General features: G+C 42.5%; 1 protein-coding gene across 1 annotated transcript in view; it reads right to left on the reverse strand.

Moving 5' to 3' along the window:
• MYO9A (myosin IXA) overlaps window positions 1-20691 on the reverse strand; it is a 184028-nt gene that overhangs the window by 68998 nt on the left and 94339 nt on the right. Inside the window, 1 exon segment of the mRNA XM_037395109.1 lies at window positions 7544-7660. Within this exon segment, the coding sequence (XP_037251006.1) occupies window positions 7544-7660 (117 nt within the window).

Genomic DNA, 20691 nt, shown 5'->3' on the forward strand with positions numbered 1-20691 from the left:
ATTTTACATACCTAAATTTACTGATTAGAACTCATTAAACTAACTACTAGCTCAGACCTGGGCGATCTCTGACTCTTCTCCTGCGACACCTAGGTATGTCACCATGGCCCTTCTGCGGTCCAAACCCCTCTTCTACCACCACCCACAGTCCTGGGATGAGGGAGATAGAAAGGCACCTCTGTGCTCCCTTTAGTTCACGGGCAAGAGACGTGTGAAGAGGTACCCATCCCATCTTCTTGGTAACCCACTGACACTACGATCCCTCAAGTCTCTCAGGCCAACTTCTAGAAGCTCATGATAGAGAAGTGTTTTCTTTTACTAAATCCATACCCCACAACATAAATTGCACGATTTTGTGAATTACAGTTCTAAATCACCTTTTTCCCACCACTTTAACAATTTTGCAAACCTCAACCATATCCCAGCCCAGCCTTTTCTCCAAATTGAAGAGCCAAAGCCTGTTTAGTCTTTCCTTTTTCCCCTCTACCTACAATAACATCTTGAGATGCTCATCAAGACATGAGCGCACCAAGGTTTTCTCTGTTGGCAAAATGAGGCCAACGCTGCTGTGAATTCACAGCTTGCTTTGCAACCCCTGCCCCTCCCCCCTCACTGAACCAACCCTGCTTCCCCCATGCCAGCCAGGCAAGGCACAGCAGCAGACCCCCAGTCACATGTACTCTGGCCCACAAGCAAGTGCAACCCATCACCTCCTGGCTCAGATTATCCCTCCTTCCCTTCATGGGAGTAGAAACGTGGAGCTTTCTACTTTGTGTAGGTACTGGTTTTCATAAAACTTGAGCGCTCTGCCTTTTGGATGGATTTGGTAAATCCAGCAGAAGAGGGGCATGGGGATGTGACAGCAGATAAACCTCACTGACACAGGGAGCCAGGGTGAAAAGAGCCTTAAGTAGGTATAATTTTTGCTGCAATTTCCAAGCTTGTACATGACTGTTCTGTTAAACAAGTAATTAATAATTAGTTACGAATAGAACTCAGACTGTGTTCACCTAGCGAGCCTGTTGTCATCAGAAAAGGAGTGAAGAGCCTGAAGGACACGTGCATGGAGAGCTCCACTGGCAGTTTGTTAGCGAACCGCTCACTGGGGTCTAACCAAAGCCATCTCACTTACACACGGGCTCTGTTCATACGTTACAATTAATTAAATAAAAATATTAAGAGAGGTAAAAGCATGAGCACTAGTCAATGAACCAAACCTTAAGCAGGGAGGAGAAACACCCCCTCCTCACCACCTCAGAACAACCTGGCTTTAATGTTGGCACACTGGTTTTAATTTTATTGATCTTATCTGCACTCTGGATTTCATAAGACTAGCCTAACTCCACTGCCAGAGATACCACTCAGACTATCTATGCTGCACTTGGTCTGTTTTCAACAGATCATATAACGTGGGAAGAAAATATTCCTTCTGTGCTCGACTCCCGAGCAGGGACGCACCTACAGCTGGGGCAGACGCAGCTGCCGTGGGCAGAGCAGCCACCCGGCTCCCGAGCTGAACCTCCCCACGATACAGGCTTTGGCTGCCGGAACAAGTGAAAACACAATAAACAAAGCAGCATACAAGCACACTGGTAAGACCCTAACCCACTTTCCCAAGAGGTCTTTGGCTACTTTACCCTTCGTCCAGGCTTTTCTCCCTATCCCAGGGCCAGACAGAGTCTACCTCCTCACGCCTACCCATGCCATGACAAAGATGACTACTGAAGGTCCTTGGTCAGCTTCCCAGAAGTTCACATCACTTGGCAAAATGCCCATGAGAAACAGCCACTCAACCAGAAGATGGAAATTGGGAAGCCACCAGACCAAGGACTGAGCTTGGCAGAGGGATTTGCCCTCACTCCTTGCGTCTCCAGGGTCAAGCATCCTTTTCCTGATAGTTATTTCAGTTATAAAAGAATCCTGTTAAAAATATTATATTTTGAAGTTGTCTTTTAATAATTTTTTGCTGACAACTGAAATTAAACCAGCTCAGACAGGTAAAATGCATAGAACTAAGAAAAAATATATCTGTATTTAGCAAAGTCACTGCAGGTATCAAACCACGCGTACAAGAGGAGGAGAATTAATCCTGGCATTGTCACAGAGGGAAAACCAAGTGTTTTCCTCGCATCCTCAACACCTCCAGAACACACACTGGAGATGTGGGGTTCATATGGAGATATGGGTTTCACGCCAGACAAGGCAGGGCAGAGCTCTGCGGTGAAGCAGGCTGTCTGCCCTCTGCTGCAGGAGCCAGCATCACAGAGCCTGTGAAAGAAAGAGGCCAACACATGTAAGTTGGTAAGGATTTTAAAAACAAGAAATCGGGAATTTATGGCTATTTTCCTACCTTCTGCTGCCCCCCTCAGAATCTCATGGTACCTATGTAAAAGGGTTATATCACTTTTTCGATTATAAAAGCAGCCCAAATCTACCAGTACAGAGTCATTTCTTATATCAATGTGAAACAAAATTATTTTCATTGAGGTATGCATAAATGAAATTATTTTGTTAAACCGCCTGACAAAAGCCTGTAATCTGGCTGTTTTTAAGATGAAGTTTGCAGTCCAATATTTAAAGAAAATAATCAAAAGAATTTTACATTAACAAATCTTCTAATTCTCCAGTTTCACATTCACAGTTTGAATGAGTGCCATAAGGAAATCACGCTAAGGTATAATATGATTTAGACCTCAACTAGCCAAGCCTAGTTTACATGTCAATGCTGTTCCTTTACCAAAACTAACATTTAAGATTAACAAGTACACAGCACAGACAAGCCTGTGGCAGACCACCGTATTACTAAGTATATCAAATCTATAGCAAAATTCCTGTAATTATAAGTGTATGTATACAAGGATTTTCAGAATTTCGGCAAACTCTGGCTCAGTAAGGACTTTCTGGTTGAGATGATAAAAAGTGACCTCATGCTTTTCTAAAAATGTCACAGCTGTGACATTTAAACACCAAGCAGGAGCCTTAAGAGCTTTTGGCAAGTGACAGTCTCAAAGCACCTGAATAGACGCTCTCTAATTCCCGAACCACTAATAAATAGAATCGTTGGAGCTGATTTATGTCACCCCAACACACACTGTGATGGCAAACCACCACAGAAGTATATTTTGGCAATCTCAAATAGGTTTGGTTCAAAATCTGGGGAAAAATATTTTTTTATCTGTGTTTAAAAAAATATCTTTTTTTAAACAATATTCCAAAGTCAATACTGTAAAAAAAAAACCAAAATCAAACCAACCCAAAACCCTGTCACCACTAAATCTAAAAGGCCTTCTCCAATCTGCGTTGTCAGAAGAGGCAGTGATTTGCTACAAATTTGGAAACTGGGACCTAAAGCTAATTAACAGATGCACATTAAACCCATTTTGTGTTCAGCAATTCTTCCTCTGTTTCAGGTCAGATAGCCAAAAATTAACTAGTTGATTAATTTTAAATTTATTTTCTTCATAGCCATGAACTCTTCATGAATTCAACCCCGAGTTTTCTTCAAGGCCGTGCGTTAGCATTCACCACCATCGCCACATACACAGCACCTCACCTGAAAACAGCAGCAGGGGTGTTTAGGAAGAAATTAAGACACTTCACAAGAACCAATGGGAAAAATTAAAAAAAAAAACACCGTGGAAGAAATGCTTTTTGGTCTACCATGATCTACACTACATCATCATTTTACGCAACGAGATGGACTTTAACAATTCTTAACCTAATTTACAGAAGGGGAACTAAATAAGAGACTCTCTGAGGTTTAATAATCTAGCTCTCAAGAGGAGGAACAGTCTTCGACCTTGTTAATAAAGGTCAAATTTCAGACAGTTTGTAGAGGATTATGAGAACATCAAAAAAGCTGAGAGCAAGAGAGAAGACCAAGGAAAATGGAGTCAGAGTGAAACTGATACACAGCAGCACTGCTACAAGCATAAAACAAGTCATATCAAATAACTTATTCACAACTCAGTACAGAAACAATATGCTACAAATCCTATCAGCAAACAAGATAAGCCAAATCCCGCTGTGTTTTCCCGAAATAATTCACTGTACATTTAACTAAATTTGGGTATCAAAGGTCTGATTTACGTCTTCCAAATACTTGCTTGAAAAACAGTGGAAGAATGACGGCTGGGTGTTTATTTTTTTTTATCCAGCTTCATCTTTTGATCTTCTTCTTACTGCTGACATCAAATTGGGATATGAAAATTGTCTTCATTCCCATTGTCCCAGATTCTCCTGGGGTTTGGACATTGTTAGGATCTAGGTCTTCTTTCTTCCCACCTATCACTAAACCACCTCGTCCACCTGCAATAAAATAGCCCTAACTAGTTATAAACAGCCTCCCCGCCACATCCCACCTGCATGGCGGTTACCTCCGGCACCAGTCTGGCTGCATGTGAGTTTTGGCCAGCACCAGTTGCCCAGGTGGCTGGGGTAAAGCTGCTGTGCCCCAGCAGAAGCACGCTGCTGGAGGCTGGGCTGGCTGCACATGTTGCCACAGCCCACGGTGGAGAGCAAACCTGGGATTGCGCGGATGCTGTATGTGCATCCGTTAGTATTTATTGTCTTCTGCAACCTCCAGCCTTCACGTCAAAACCCTGCGCTACCGCAACCAGACGAAGGGTAGCTCTGGTCAAGCCAGTGTCTGTGAAGGTCGCACAGGTGTCCATGAATGTTTTTATAGGACAGCTGAGCATGACCACTGAAATAAAAATTTACACTCATGAAGAGATATACTTTAATATTAATTTTTCTCATCAACTTCAGGTGCAGTTCTCCCATATATACTCAGAATTCCGATGGTTTTGAGTCTTATTTTACCTCTGCAAAACACAACTGTCATATAAGAAAGCCTTCTGCCAAAAATCCACCATCTAACAACCTGAACCTTTACAACCTACAGGATTATTTCAGAATATTTCTTAAATGTCAGAGGAATATTGGTGGCAAGCGTGGGCTGGGATTAAGTGAGGACAGTTGCTGCAGGGTGAGTCATACTGCTCACCCACTGCAAACTCAGAAGTCAGCAACGTTTTGTGGTGAGGTGCAAGATAGTATTTTTCTTTCATAAATTAGAGACTCTGTGCATTTAGAAGATTTTTTTTAAGGAAGCTGGTAGATGCCAGCAAGTAGACATCATCCAAGTGCTGAGATCCTGCCTTGCAGCAAGGACGTATTCCCAGGGTCCAGAGATGCCCCTGCTCCAGTCTACCTTCCAGCTACTCGTTGGTGTTGCGTAACCTCAAGACCACATATGGGAGATTAAGAAGAACCTATATCCTCATCTGGGGGTTCTTCAAGCACAAGCTGAAAAGGATTTCAAGAGGATTATGAAGTGGTTGGAAAAACCAAATTAATCAGCATCAACTTGGTTCCTTTAGGGCAGAGAAGAGTGGTAACTGCTGGCTGGTGCCTCAGCGCCTGGGATGTCCTTGGCCACTCAATGGCAGTGACATCATTCCTCAAGAGCAAAGGAGCAGGTATTCCCAGCCCTGCCCAGTCCAGGTAGGCGCTTCTCCTCCCTCTGTGCTGGAAGGACCCAAGTCAGGGGCTAAAAAAACAGGGGTGAGGAGGTGACTCTGGAACAACTTGACAGAAAATTAGCTAGTCAATGTTTAAAGAAGCCGCTCGCGGCAGCTCTGTGCAACACACGTACACTCTCTTCTTTAACCTCCCTACCCATAGAACGGGCACGATTCGTGCATTTTCATGATTTCGGAGTGACTTGTGAAAAATCAATCAACGTTCATAGAGAACTCTGAAGAGAAAATTAATTACACTTCTGTCTCTAGAAATATATATTTCTCAGTATTTTGTGCACTACCTTCCTGTTTCAGCAAACCTGGCCAACATACAGCCCAGCACCGCTTCGCTGGACCCCTCTGCCAGCGGGAGCCTGACGTTCCTGCAGCACCGGATGCTGAGTGCATCCCTCGCGCAGGGCAGCACCGCTCAGGTGCCTGCTGCCTGACCTGCACCTTATGGCTACACTGTGTGATCCTGGGCAAAAAGAATGGGTTAGAAAACTGTGAATTGTGAATTTGTGAGACTATATAAGGAGATGGGCAGGGTGAAAGTGGTTACGCTGCACAGCATTCTTGGCTGGAGAAAGCAGAGGGTTAATATGCAGCGGCAATGCTGGCAAACAGCACAAATTTGGGCTGTTCTGGCTCTTACCTGCTGAGATTTGGGGTTGGCAACAAAAGTTTAATGGCCCGTAAACACCTACTGTTGTTCCCTGCTATTACAGACATGTTGACTAAGCCAACAATAGCGTCCTAGTCTGATTTTGTATTTAAATCTCATGGAACAGATGTTTTTTAACTGTCAGTGGATCATTAAAAATGAATCTGTATTTGAGATGCATTTCCTTGTCAAAACAAATCCACCTTTTCTGCTTTGCCAAATACATGAACAGAATTTGATTTTTTTTTCTTGACAGCCCAGACAAAACTTTTGATTACTTGCAAAAAAAACATCAGGAAAGAACACAACATTTTGGGTAAAATATTAAACAGAGGGGAAGGAAGCACGTGCAGTCATAAGACACACTGGATGTTATTCGCTTTAACAACCTTTCTTGTCAGAAAAGCATATTACCAACTTTTATATGCATGTATTTATTGCCAGTCTATAATTAGGCTCCGCAAGCATTTCTATGCAGTTACATAAAGGACCAACTACACTGCAAGACTCTGCAACTTTGGTCCTACAAACATAATTCAAACTTCATGTTAGCACTTTGCAAAACTATCCTCCTTTTGGCAGCTGCACCTTCAGCTCAGATGTACAACCCCCCTGAACCTGCCCTCCCGCCACCCCCCATTGCTGGCCCAGGGTAGCTGGCAAGATGCAGGTGCACATGTGCATGGTTGCATCCCATACAGCCATGCTTCTGGGGGTCAGCCTCCTCCCAACACATGCTCCCAATGAGCACGGATGAATGCAGGAAAGATTTGGGAAAGGATGTCCTGGGTCGCGGCATCCAGCCCCTGCTACTGCAGGAAGCGTCACGTCATCCTTTCCATCAATTCCTCGGGAAAGCGGGTCAGCACCGCACTGGCTTTGCTCTTCCCACCGGGACCTTTTTCCCCCCTAATCTCACTTTTCTGCTCGTTGTAGATGTGCTACCTCAGTACCTACGGACACCACAGCTTGTTTATTTTCATGGAGCAACTTCATCAAAACACCTCCAGTTAGCACGGCTTCCCTTTTTTCCCCCCCTCATTTTTATACGGTCCTATATTTCACACACAAGGAGGAAAATTATTTGGCATGGCTTCTGGAGGGGGTGGGGGAACAGGCTTTTGTGGCTACAACAAAACCTCTTCCCCAGCTGCTGTGGGGATATATTATTCAAGGTACTGCACCCTTCCCGGCTCAGCAAATGCCGCTTAAAGTAACGATGTACTCAGTCTAAAGTATTAACCGAGGAAAAATTAACTTCATGTTAAGTGATGTGCTTGGGTAATGTTTTATCCTGTAGTTACCCTATTTTAAAAACACAAGAGTACAGCCAAAAGAGCTGGCAAGATGTTACCTTGGTGCTTTCTTCCACGTCCTTTGAGTTGAGAAGTGCGTGGTTAATTCTGAACACTATCCAGTCGAACAGGGCGCTGTACAGCGATTTAGCCATGGAGTTTCGCACTGTCACAGCCTGAAAGGGAAATGAAAAAAGCTGATTGGAAGTGATGCCTGCCACTAAGATAGGGTTTGCTTCTCAAGCTCCCACATCCGATTTTCGTATTTCTCCCTTGCCAAAGCTTTTGTCCGCTATTTTAATTTATGCTGCATACGCCAATGGCCCTGATGCCATTGGGTGTTGGTTGCAATCCCAGGGCCATGCGACGTGCCCCCTGACTTTGGCTTGGTTTCTTTTGGTGCATTCAAGCAGATGATGCACGAGATCACACCATAAATCCCATCAGTGAAAAGAAAATAAAAACTATACAAATATTAAAAATAAATATGTATTTTTAAATTTTTTAATATAACATCACCAAGATCATTGAAGAGTTTATTCAGGGAGAAAGAAAGGTGGGTGGACATTGCACAGCAACGACAACAAGTGACATGAAAGCACACGCTGGGCAGGCAGTGCCTGGTACCAGCCGAAGGGTTACAAAAGGGCAGGCTAAACCCCCTACAGTAAATCTGTGAGCGTTACTGAAAACTTTGTTTCCCAGGTACTGCCAACATGAGCTACAAATCAGGGCAGGCCGACTGACTGCTCCTCCAACAGCTCTCCTGGCAAGCGGAATAAAACCTCTGGAAGAAAGGCCATTCCTACCACAGTGCTCACGGCCACAATGCAAAGAGATTTTGCTGGATCAACAGTGATGACAACCAAGATCCAGGGAGGGTGCCCGGGCTGCACCTTCCCAAACACGTGTGCTTCGGGACAGGCACCTACATACGTAACCCTAAAGCCATAATTCATATTTAAGGGCTATCTTTGTTCTTGCTGCCTGTGATTCTTCCTTGGTTTAAACTATTACCTTGAGTTTTATTGGAGTGCTTTGGTACATACTAGTCACTTAAAAATCTTATGACACCAGCTGTAACTGTTAAACTTCAGTTCATTTTAGCCACTGTAGAAGAATAAACAAGGGAACAGAAGGTTCACACATTGAGACCTTGAACTACAACGAATCAGTGGCTTGTCACACTTTGTCTTGTAGTCCTTCCCAAGAACCCTCCCTTCAAGGGACATCACCTGAGTGGCCTTATTTCACTGACCCAAAGCAAAAGAATAATGCTCACGTAGCATCATTTCTCTTCAATTAGCTTGTTCCCACCTCTTTTCCCTTTAATTCTTTATGAGAGCATTTTTTTAGTGCGAACACAAGCTGTTCTGCCAACATTTTGCTCTTAATGTGCAATTAATCCAGTACACCGTGTCGCTTTCTCGCCCTCTCAACTTGGAACAGGAGAAGGCAGTAATGTGGTCCGCAACTGCAGATGCTCGTGAGCTCACATTGTACATAAGCCTCTGTACGCTGCTAACCGTTGCTCGGGGGGAATAAAAAAGTTAGATAAGCCACGTTGCAAGGACAATTACAAAACATCACAACAGTTAAGAAGGAATTGCTTGCTTGCCCCAAAAAAGCATTGCTACAAACCAAAACCAAGCATACCATGAAAACAGATGAGCAACAGGACCAAAAGGATTTGTAGCGCAGAACCAAAATAGCACTTTTAAAGACTAAGGGTGAGCTCTTGAAATGTCTGAGCTATCCAACAAGTGTTGGAAAGCAGCTGGCATTTAGCAATCCAAACAGGTCTAGTCTCCAGTAACTTGGTTTTTGTTCCCTTTACTGAAGAAAAGGTTTTGGGGAGGGTTTTTTTGCTGTTTTTATTACAAGCAGCATGGGAGGGTTGAAGGTTTTTTTTCTGTCGTTTTTATTTTTCACATTTTCTCAAAATGTGGGGGAATATTTCAGTGACTAATAAAAAAATTAAAGACCATTCTCTCACTCCATGCTCCATCTCATCTTATTTGATTGGATAAAGCTGGAAAACAATCAGTGCCACTGTCACACCAGAAAAATTCAGTCTCTGGGGAAAAACCAAGGCCAAGACCCAGGAATGTTTCTCGCTGCCATCATGCTTTGTCCTAGCGTAAAGCAGCCCAATTAACTGCTCCAACACAAAGGCATGCAATTAGAAAGGAAAACCATTTCTGTTTAAAGACCACAAACAGCAGCATCGTTTCCTCTATACCGTCACACATGGGTTTATATTGCAATACTTTTCTTTCCCCCTTTTATTAGAGGCTACAGGGGATGTGCAGGTCTTTGCTGAATTATCCTCCTTTTTTCTAAAATAGATGAGGACATCATTAAGCCTGCACCATGCCAGCATTGCCCAGTTTCCTCCAGGGATGTTCAGGGTGGGCTGTAAGCCATGGCTCTTCCACCTCAGCTACATGGCAAGGGCAACCCACAGAGAGCTGCTTTCCTTGCTACACTTGGGACTCAAAACCACAATCAACAGCCCAGGTCTCAGATTCTTCAATATTTATTTTTAGAAGTGATGGCTGTATTGTAAGACCTGATAGGAAACTCTCAGTAAAGCAACATACAGAGAACATAGGCAGGGCAGAGCAGAGCACACACATACGTAGATTTCATTTGCAAATTTGTTGGCTCCTTATGAGCCAATTTCTTCTCTCTGTTTTACCAACAAATCTGGAGAATTCCTCAACAGATGTGCCATCAGAGCAGACTTGTGGTGGTGTGAAAAACAGCGCTGCACCCTGCACGCTCCCCAAACAATGAAATGCAGCGGTGCCGAAACTGGGATGCTTGCTTTGCCAGATACTCGCAGTCTCCTTGCAGGATTTCCACCACACACAGAGCTAAAAATCTGACTTTGGACACCCAAGTTGCTCCAGTGCTGCTGGGTGCTATGGAGTCCCACCAAAAGGGGCTCTCCAAGCTCAGCTCCCCACCCCTGATGGACCTGCTCATGAGGAGCAATGTCCACCAGCACTGGGAATGAAGTCCCCAGCATCCAACATCCACGGCACCCGAAGGCTGCAGTACCCAACCGGCAGCAGCTTTCTAAAATGAGGCATTTTTAATTGGCTTGAAGATTTGAAGACAGCACTTTGCCTTCTTGCAACATTCATTTAAAACGTATCAGCAAAAACATTAACCTATTTCATATGACTCAAGTTTTGTGGTTTTTTTTTCCATTTAAATAAATTTTTCTTTAGAATAGATCCTGGATGATGTTACATTATAAATAAAGCCCCTCACTATCCTAAACAAATCTCAACCTACCTAACATGAAGATCATCAGTGAATATTATTTCTTTTCAAATTAAGGAGCTGCTGCAATTTCAAGAGTACGATTTCACATTTCCCTCCAAATTGTTGGAATAGCCCGCTTTGAAAACAAGTTTTCCACTTATATTTTTTATTTAAGCCATTCACCTTGCATTGCCATATGCCACCATGCAGACAGCTCAAAACACCACTAGTCCATAAAACCCTTGAAATAAAAATAAATAAACCCCACCCTGTACAGCTGTTTGTCCTTTTCCATATGTTTTGCTTTTTCTTTTTCTGTTCAACAGGGTAAAGCTGCAGAGGCATGGCAGGGTAAAGGATGCTCAGCCTGCCCCGCCATTCCTGCTGCTCACATCACGACCTGGTGTGCGACACTCCAGGCACTCTGGCTTGTGACTCAAGGAAGGATTGCACCATGCACTTACATCCACTCCTATGCAGCATGGCATTTCAAATAAGTGCTTGAACATTTGCTCCTATAGTTATTCGGGTATATATTTATTCCTGTCTTTATTATCCTACATATATTAAATGTGAATATTGTCTGAAATTTATAGGAAATATTACATATGGATTGTCTTCAGGTAGTCACCTACAGCTTCTTGTCTCTTCTGTAAGTGTCATTACATGACATTTAGGCAGATCTAGAACACTGTGGCACTCATCAAACCATTTTTATTTCACTCACAAAGCAAAATAAAAATAGCTCCTGCAACACCAAAGCAAATCTCTCTGGCATCAAAGCGAGCGCAACATCTTGCACACATATGAAAATATTGCTGACTTGAAAACAAGATCTATCTTAAATGCACTTTTTAACTTGGCAATTCAGGAAATAATCTGAAGGCAAGGTTTTAATCAATAGGTTTCCTGCTTAGCAGGCTTGCAAAGATATGTATTTTATTTATTATATGCTAGAAATGCTACTTGTTGGGGTTGGCCAACTTCTGGATTAAAATATCTGGGTTTCTTTGTAAGACTGTATTGTCAAATTAATTGGCCTGAAAGTTTTCATAAAAGGCATCAGATTCAGGCTACCTTAAAAATAGATATACTTTGGAAACATCTGCCATAAGTATCAAGGGGAAGACAGACTTAAGAATTAAAATCTCTCTTTGAAGTGTTTTGGAGCAAGGACTTAAAGAGTTTCGGCAGCAACAGCCTGTGTTTTAGAGGCGGCAAAAGATATAATCTAAGAAAACCAAATTTGCTCAAATTAAAAGCCTCTGTAAAACACATTTGTATGTGCTCAGTAGATTCTTAATTCATAAGATTACAAACTCTCTAAACATATAGGAACGCATCTTCTGCCTGCTGCTGTCCCTACATCACCACCGCTCCCCACCCCAGGGTCAGGATTTCTTACTCCTGCTATTCTGCACTCAACTGAGATGTGAAACTCTGAGTAAAGGTCTTTTTCTGCTGGCATTATTCAAAATATTTGATGGTACCCTGATAATTCAGGAAAAGCAAAAGGATTACACCTCCCCCCCCCAAAATTTATAAATGGGAAAACAAGTGTGTCAAGTAAAAAAAAAACAAAACAAAAAACGAAAAAACCCACCCCACCCCCCCAAAAAACCACCATCAAACAAAACCAAGAGGCATTAACAATCTAAATAGTATGTCTGCTTAAAAAAAAATAATTAAAAAAATTTCTTCCCTTTCCCTAAAATAGTTCTGCTGGTTGCAATCGAATTAAAAAAAAAAAAATCAGTATTTTTTAGTTATTATCTATGAAACTTGAATTTTATAGGCTTCTTTGCTATAACAATACCATCTTTGCATTAGACAGTCCCATACCATCTTCTCTCACAGAACCAATGACTCATGAAGAGCAAAAACTCATGAAGAGAAAAAAGCTGTATGTGATGATGTAAATAGTGGTATTTTAATACACTTTTTTTTGCACTGTTTCTGTTGGCTGCTGTTAAAGCCTGGGGGGGGGGAGAAGGATGACCAGAGCCAGTATAGCTCTTAAGAAAAAAAATATTTTTAATAAATGCCAGAATGATGGTTTCTTCCACTGTGCTGCATATTCAGAAGCCACAGCATACACACAGATAACCAAGATTAAAGCACCCTTTTCACTTCCCAAAACCCTGGTTCACCCAGCAATTTTTTACTCACCCTGACACAATTTGGTTTTTTTTAAAAAAAATTAAATCTAAGGGAGCAATTTCATCCTACAAGCTGCCAGTTGAACTTTGCAGCTTTAAATACCAAAAAAAGCTGGGACTGCCACATCTGTAGTGCTGCACAAGCAGCTGGGCCCCTTTGCTGTACAGTTGTGTGCTGGATGCACCAACTCTCAAAAATTCATTAGAAAAAACACTGTGCGCTTCCAATTTCTTTTCGAACTTTCTTTCCCCTGCATGTCCCCCTGGACCTTCTTGGAGATGCAGGGCTGCCAGAAACAGTAGAACTCGGGCCCATGTTTGTGCAAAGTCTGCGCTGGCACTGCAATGTCACAGATCTTCTGGACTCCGGACTTGGTCCTGGAGCCAAAACCAGGAGGTACCTCCCGCACTTTGACCCCAACAGCGTACTAAGGCACTGGCTGGTGTAGGGGCAACACCAGCACTTAAGATATGTATACGTACAGCACATAATCCAATGGGGACCCTTCTATCCCAAAAACACATCCTGAAGCGAGCGCAGGCTGCCAGCAAGGTGGTCCGTCACAACCAAACTGAGCTCAGTCCACTTTCTATTTACATGGCTGGCTGGGTTTGGTGCTCAAGGAAGGCTTAATTTACGGTACCCTTATCAAACACAGCTCTTGATTTCACCTTCTTGACACAGCCCAGTACAGAAGATGCGCCAAGCTCTGCCCTGCTTTTGGACTCATCTCCGCGTAAAACCAACAGATGACTCAGCCAGGCGCACAGGGAAGAGATGCCCACATACCACTGGACAGATCTTCATCCTTCTCCAACTCCTTTTCCCCCCAGCACCACTGCAGGCTCTGAGGGCCACCCTGGTGCCCTGCCCTCCTGGCAGATGCCCAGGTAACCTTTTAGAGCCATTTTCACATCATCTCCCCAGCGTGCAACCCATGATCCTTACTGGATTCAGCATCTATATTGCTGACTCGCTAACAGATGCGCAAGGGCAAGCAATAGCTCAACTCCAATAACAAAACCCCAAGTATTGTAAGTCTGTCAGACTATGGGGAATAAATAAAGCCTGGAGTATGGATAGACATAGGAATGGAGATGGGTGGAAACAAATGTCGAAAGGCTTTGAAAGGCAAGGAGCACCAGTTTACTGCACCAGTAACTGCAACAATATCCCGGTGATTGCACGTCCTGGGGAGCAGAAGACAAACAGACCCTGCTGCAGGAAAAACCATCGAGATGCTGTGGGAAGCTATGTGGTTTTAATCAAACGCTTCCATCGCCAAGATGAGCATTTACTGGAGTATGGACCCCACTAACTCCAGCAAGATCCAGAGTGATACTGAAATACAAAAGCCAGATCCTCTCCCCACAGTTACTCCATCCAAACCAAACAAACAGTTGACTGTATCTGGAACAGCAACCAGGCTCCAACATTCAACTTTAAACATTTTTGACCCAAACAAAAACATAGCATGAAGGGCTCTTGTAACTAGCATAAACACTTTCACTAACATTTTGTTTTAAAAAAGCCTGCAGAAAATAAATAACCATTTATGTGCAGTGCATCACTCTACACGTACACTCAGAAAACGAAAAAGAAGCAGAAGCAAAGCCAAGTTTATCCCTTTCGTTATTGCTTAGAAAGTGCGCTATATTGATGTGCTGATCACTTCTGCGTAAGAAATGATTCCCAAGTGGTGTCTGAGAGACAGCTACAGATCTCTAAAGACTTTAAACATCTTAGCTCATTGAGAGGTCTGCCCATCTTCCCTCACTGCTAATGCAAAGGATGAGATAAACTGATCCTGGACAAACAGAACAGAAAGGCTGGGTGATGGGTATCTGGGTACAGGCAGCTCTTATGACCAGTTCATAAAAAAAGCAATTACATCTTAACAGCCACTGAGTTTGCTCAGGAGGGATGCTGAGCATCACTCCATCACTACTACCTCCCAAGCGCAGGAGACACTGCACACTCCTCTCTAGAAAAGTGAGGCAGAAAAACCCAAAGAGCATTTTGCACAGAAAAAAATGCCCTTTAATGCATGCATATTGGGCAGCAGCAATCTATTTTGGGTCACTATTGTAAAAAAAATGCAGCTTATGAAGGGTCTGGGCACCCAGAGCTAGGTTTTTGGATCCCAGTTCTTAAGTACAGACTGAGTTAATGAGAAGCAGACTTACAAAATAGAACTGGAGAGTAAGCATAAGCATCAAACTGAATTAAAGCTCTAATGAGATTAACCCTCCATAAAGTTTATTAACTGTGACAGTGTGCAACCCTTATCCTGTTTCTTCAGGATTATTCAAATCTATGAAACATCCATAAAGAGATGCTGAACGACTCAGTTGGTCAACATGTTATTACACCTTCAACTACTTTCTGTCAGCATTATGCCATTAAATCCCAGTTTTTCACCAGACAATACCACAGACATGGGAGCGAGGTCAGTGTACCCACTCCCAGATTTTCTAAAAGCTGTAAGTACTTGAAAACTGGCTGTTTAAATGCCATTTCTCAAGCACACCTCTGGAAAATTTGTTGGATCTAGAATAGATTTGTTAGAAGACACCAATGACTTGTTGCTTTGCTGTTAGCTAGAAGACTTGTTGCCTTGTTAGCCACAGTGCTTTCCTCCTCCAGTTTTTCAGCACTTCCCCTAGAGCCTGTGTGTGCGTGTACCTGGTGATGGACATAAGTGTTATTTGCTCACACTGGATACACCCATTGCCAGCACCTGTGCTCCCTACAAATGCAAAACTCACCCATCCCCAAAAGTCTGGCTTTGCAAGCAACTCTCCTTGTGAACTTCCCCATAAGAACCTGCAATAGCCCCCAGAAATTTATTTGTTAAAATACAAATGATCTTGATACAGCTGTAGAAACTACCTATGGATTCTTTCTCTCCTCGTGACCCACCAGCTCTTCCATAACACGTGCCTGAACACATGTGTGCGTGGGGGTTTCCTGCCCTCTAGGAAGAAAACAAGCAATGCTCTCCTTTCAGATCCCTGTCGACAAATACTTAGAAAAAACCACCAATTCGAGTAATTCCAGGATGACAAGAAAAATTTCTTTCAGACTGTGAAGTCTGCAAGACTTGGTGTAAAACACAAAGGCAGGAATAAAGTTATTTCAGTAAAGCCAGGCATCACAAAATAACGTTTTCTGATTGTGTATAATAGAAACAGAGATTCCTCTTCTCTTCAGGAAATAAGATACGAACACAGGAAGAAAGGAAATATCCCCTTCTCCCTCAGGGCCTTTGATAGACTTCCTATAATTTCTATACAAGGATGAAAGGTGCTTCCAATGAAATATTTGGGGTGGGGGTGCATGGAAAGGCAACACTAAGATTCTTCCTCTTCAGGAAATCCCTCCAAAAATCAAATCTGTATATATTTTTTTAGTGGTTCTATGGGGGCTTTGTTTATTTTTCTTTTAATATGTGGAATAAATTTCAGTGCATTACCCGATGAATCAATTGGCATTTCTGCTCAGGGATTTGGCACTAAATCCCAGGAACCTGTTGATATCCTACAAAAAAAAAAATAATTCTGTGAGCCATTATCATACACAGGATTTGATCTTTGTTATCATTTGATGTCTGTTTCAAAATCCTTATCAGCCATTCCCATTTCCCCCCCATTTATTCTCTTAAGGTAAAATCTGGCTTCATAATTACATCTGTACTTACTGTAACACAAATGTCTTATTCTGGGATGACTCAGAGGAAAAACACCACATTTTAATATCTACTGAATTTTTGCCTATGGTATTTAGCTAACATCATCTGATGATGCCTCCCTCCCTCTTTCAATCAATTCTGTGGGTTTGAGCAATATATATAATTTTCAAACGGGGGGGAAAAAAAACATCAGGAAAAAAGTGTATTTGTTTTCTTATTTGACTCACAGTATCTATTCAACAAAATTACGCTGTGTGCATAAGTTACACAATAAATCAGTTTCTATTCTAAAAAAATCCACATTTTTCTCTCAAAAAAATGAAAAGAAAAATATTAGCAATGCTTAGCCAGTGTGAAGAGCTGCCACTACCAGGAATAGGATTTATCCGAGATTAGAACAAGCAAAACCAAGAGCTATTCAAGCTCTCCAAACGCACTTGATTTGTATCTCATGAAGGGGTCTAACGAGCAGCAACAGCCGCCAATCTCCCACCCTCAGTAAACCTTGGACACGCAGTCAATTGAAAACAGCACACATGGGCATCCTGGTGACAATCTCTGCAGCAGTCATGAAACACATGACTAAATAAAACAGACTCAAAATATACTTTTATTTGAATAGGGCTTAAGGCTGCCAGCTACTAATAAGAGTGCTAGCATTGGGCAAGTAGCTACTGCTAAAATACTATTAAAATCCAATTTTCATATCTCCAACACTGTTACTGCTCCATGAGGGCTGAAAAAACACCCTATGTCAGGTGGCTTCAGCTTGGGTTTGTCGTTGTACAGTCAGGAGACAGCTGCCAAGGGTGGCTCATTGGGTCTATCCCTCCTGCCTGAGAGGGAGCAGCATCTGAAGGGAGAGACACATAGCTGTGAAGCACAGCTAAATGAGGGAAGGAGCAGAAAACGAGGAGGATGGTGATGAAGTATAGTAGCACTGCACACAAAACCTGCTGGCACACAGCATCCCCTCTACAGTTCACCACCAAAGTTGGGAAAACGTTTTTGGATTTGAAAAAAATAGATTAAAACCTATAAATTGCTGGAATTAGGCACGGCCTAAATCCCTCTTTTTGTCCAAATGCAGGTTTTAGTGTCTCATTCTTATCTCACATCAGCTTCAGCCTGTTCGGCGGGTCCCAAGTCACATGTGTGTGTGGACACAGAATTATGGTTTCCTGCTGGCTTTCTATTTATGACAGAATACATCGTGCGTCTGGTTTACATTCACAGCCATGTCCTGCGGCGGGAGATAGATTAAGCAGCTTTTGTGGTTCACCCTCTGGGTCACGGGACATAGGCTGAGACAGGCAGGCTTAGCTTTTTTTTTTTTTTTTTTTTTTTAAACAGAGGCTTAACACCCAGAGGAAAGTACTCTTGCAGGATATCAGACTCTAGCTTAATCCCTATCTTGGCATCAAGGAGTATTATATCATACTCGGGCTGGATAAGTATGATGTAATTTTCCATACTCGTATTTTATCTTAGCATCATATTAAAATCCTGTCATTCTCATGTTTGCTTTTCCTAAGAGAACTCTAATCATTAACGCACCATGCTGACTCCAGCCTGCAAAAGGTTCTTTTTAATGATTTTTATGTTTGATTAAAGAGGAGGAAAATTTATTTAAAAGCATCATTGGAAGAAGAGTGAAAAATGCGAGTACAATTACAAAAAAAAAGTTAATTTAAAAAATGCAGTAAACTTTCCCGAAAACACTCATTTTTATGTTTTACCTCTACAAATGTACCTGCAAACTATATACTTAAAACAAAACTAAAACCCCTAAGCCTTGCACTACCCACAGCTGCTGGCTCCTGTCTTCCCGGCTGGCTGCCATGTCCTGGCAGAAACATTCCACCATCACCCCGGAGCCGAGGCAGCATGCTGTACTGCCAATGGATTTTATCCAAGAGATGCAAGTGTCAATGAAGTTTTCCAGAACTTATGGGTGGATTTTTCAATGAGAAAAAATAGACTGGAATGTCACTACAATACAATACCAAATTGTTGTCCAATACAACACTGAAACATGAAGGCATTGCAGAATTTTTTCACTCAATCAGTTATAAAGTTCTCAGATTGAGAGACATTTTTTCTTTTTGGTACTAGTTTCCAGCTTTACATATCAAATACTGGTTTTTAATTTTTCTTGTGCTCTCCCTTCTCTAGGACCAGTCTCCCAGTACCTTCACAACCACCTTCCTTAGACAAAAGGTCCATCTCCAACCTGCCAGACTGTATGACTCAGAGGTATTTTCAGGGGCTCTCCCAAACTATGCCAACCCCCTTCCCAAAAAATCCCAGCCACAACAGGAGAAGTCAAATCAATGGCTTTGTCCAGTGAGACAGTCTTCCTGCATCAGGGTATCATCAGGTTGACAAGAAAGCCCTTCAGAGCTACTAGCTTACCTGCTACTCTAGCAAATAAGAAACCATTAATCACTAGTTACTTTTTAAATAAAAATATAGTATTTTTTTAAATAAAAACATTTTTAATATTGCAGTCTTTGTCATGAGTTAATGCATTCATTCTTACACTGCTTCCTCTCTTGCCTACGTTCCCACTGAGACTGCTCAGGCTGTTCCTGTGCTGACACGACTCCCCGGAAATAACAGGTGGTGTCTGCATGCTCCGGCAACCTGCTCCCTCCTGACTTGTGTCCTCCTGTTGTTAGATGCATGTAAATGGGGAAAATGAAGTGGAAAATGTGAAACAAAAAAGTCTTCCGTGGGTGTTGAGGACCCACCTATTGTACCTCAGCTAGTGATAGGCAGGACTTGGAAGAGGACAGATGGGGACCAATCATCCCCATCACAGACTGAAGCCTGCCATTTATTTTTAAAGACACTTTGCAAGTCCCTGTCTATAATATTGTCATATTGTAGCTGAATATGTGATATGCTGCGGTCATACTTTTCATAAAGAGCACCAGGTTACAGCCAAACCCAAACTAAACCAACAAAATCTTGTTAGCTGTTTTCTGTCTCAGCTGTGGAGTCATGCGGTTACAAGCATCATCTTCCTGAAAAGACTGAAGTCAAAGCCTTCTGGTCTAGACAGCATGGTTAGAAAGTGTCATCTGTAACACATCAAGAAAGAAAAATACCCACCCTCTCTTCCTGAAATAAAACTCTTCCAGAAAACGAGCCTGTGGCTCTCGGTTCTCCCTGTGAAGGGAAGGGTGAGAGAAGGGACACATCAATCACGCGCCCTGAAAGGTGCTCACATCACATGGTCACGAGGCCACCATAAACAGCTGCAGACCATCAGTCACCAGGCAGCCAAATTTGCTGATGGCAAAGGTTTCAAACACTTTTTTTTTCCCCAAACAAAAATGTGTTTTCCTTCACTATGTTCATCCAGAGAGTCTGTCCTATCAAAAGCATGGACCGAGATCCCACTCAATCCACGTTTTCACATTGAAACTGGTACGGAAATAAATGAATAGGTCACTCAGTGGCACAAGAAGTAGATGTGTGACCTGACCTGAGGAGGAACCTGTAGGCTACGCTTAGGGAAATTTGATCACCACTTTACAGGCACAACGTACCAGCACTCTACCGTGAAGTCCAACACATCACCACAAATAGCACTCGACCTTTTACAAGCCAAATCCTGCCTTTCCATGGGCCCTTCCCAAGCAGAAGACACTATTGTAGAAAAACTTGTTCTGCCAGTGTATCATCATCTTCACTACAGGCTGGGGTTTTGGCAAGCTTCCTCAAAGAGAAATTATTTCTCGTCACAACTTGGCTGTTATAGCCGTAGAAGCAAAGTCTGTGCAACAGAACCTGTCCAGCCATGGAGCTTCTATGCCTCCTCCTCCTCCAGGTACTGAAGAACAGCCTTAAGCTGAGAAGAAATCAAACTAAATTTATTCAGATTGGCATTATATAGAAAAAGCCCATATTCCAAGCAACTGTACCAAAACTACATCCCATGTGGGAAGAGCAGACTTGCTAACCCAGGAATGGCTTTTTCCATTCCTATGAAACTTGTCACATGCATTTATCCTAAACTTAAGCAACAAAAGGGACTCTGTGAAATTAAAGCATCTTTTCAGTAATGAGACG

The sequence above is a fragment of the Falco rusticolus genome, chromosome 7 (assembly GCF_015220075.1).
Source record: "Falco rusticolus isolate bFalRus1 chromosome 7, bFalRus1.pri, whole genome shotgun sequence".
Lineage (NCBI taxonomy): Eukaryota > Metazoa > Chordata > Aves > Falconiformes > Falconidae > Falco > Falco rusticolus.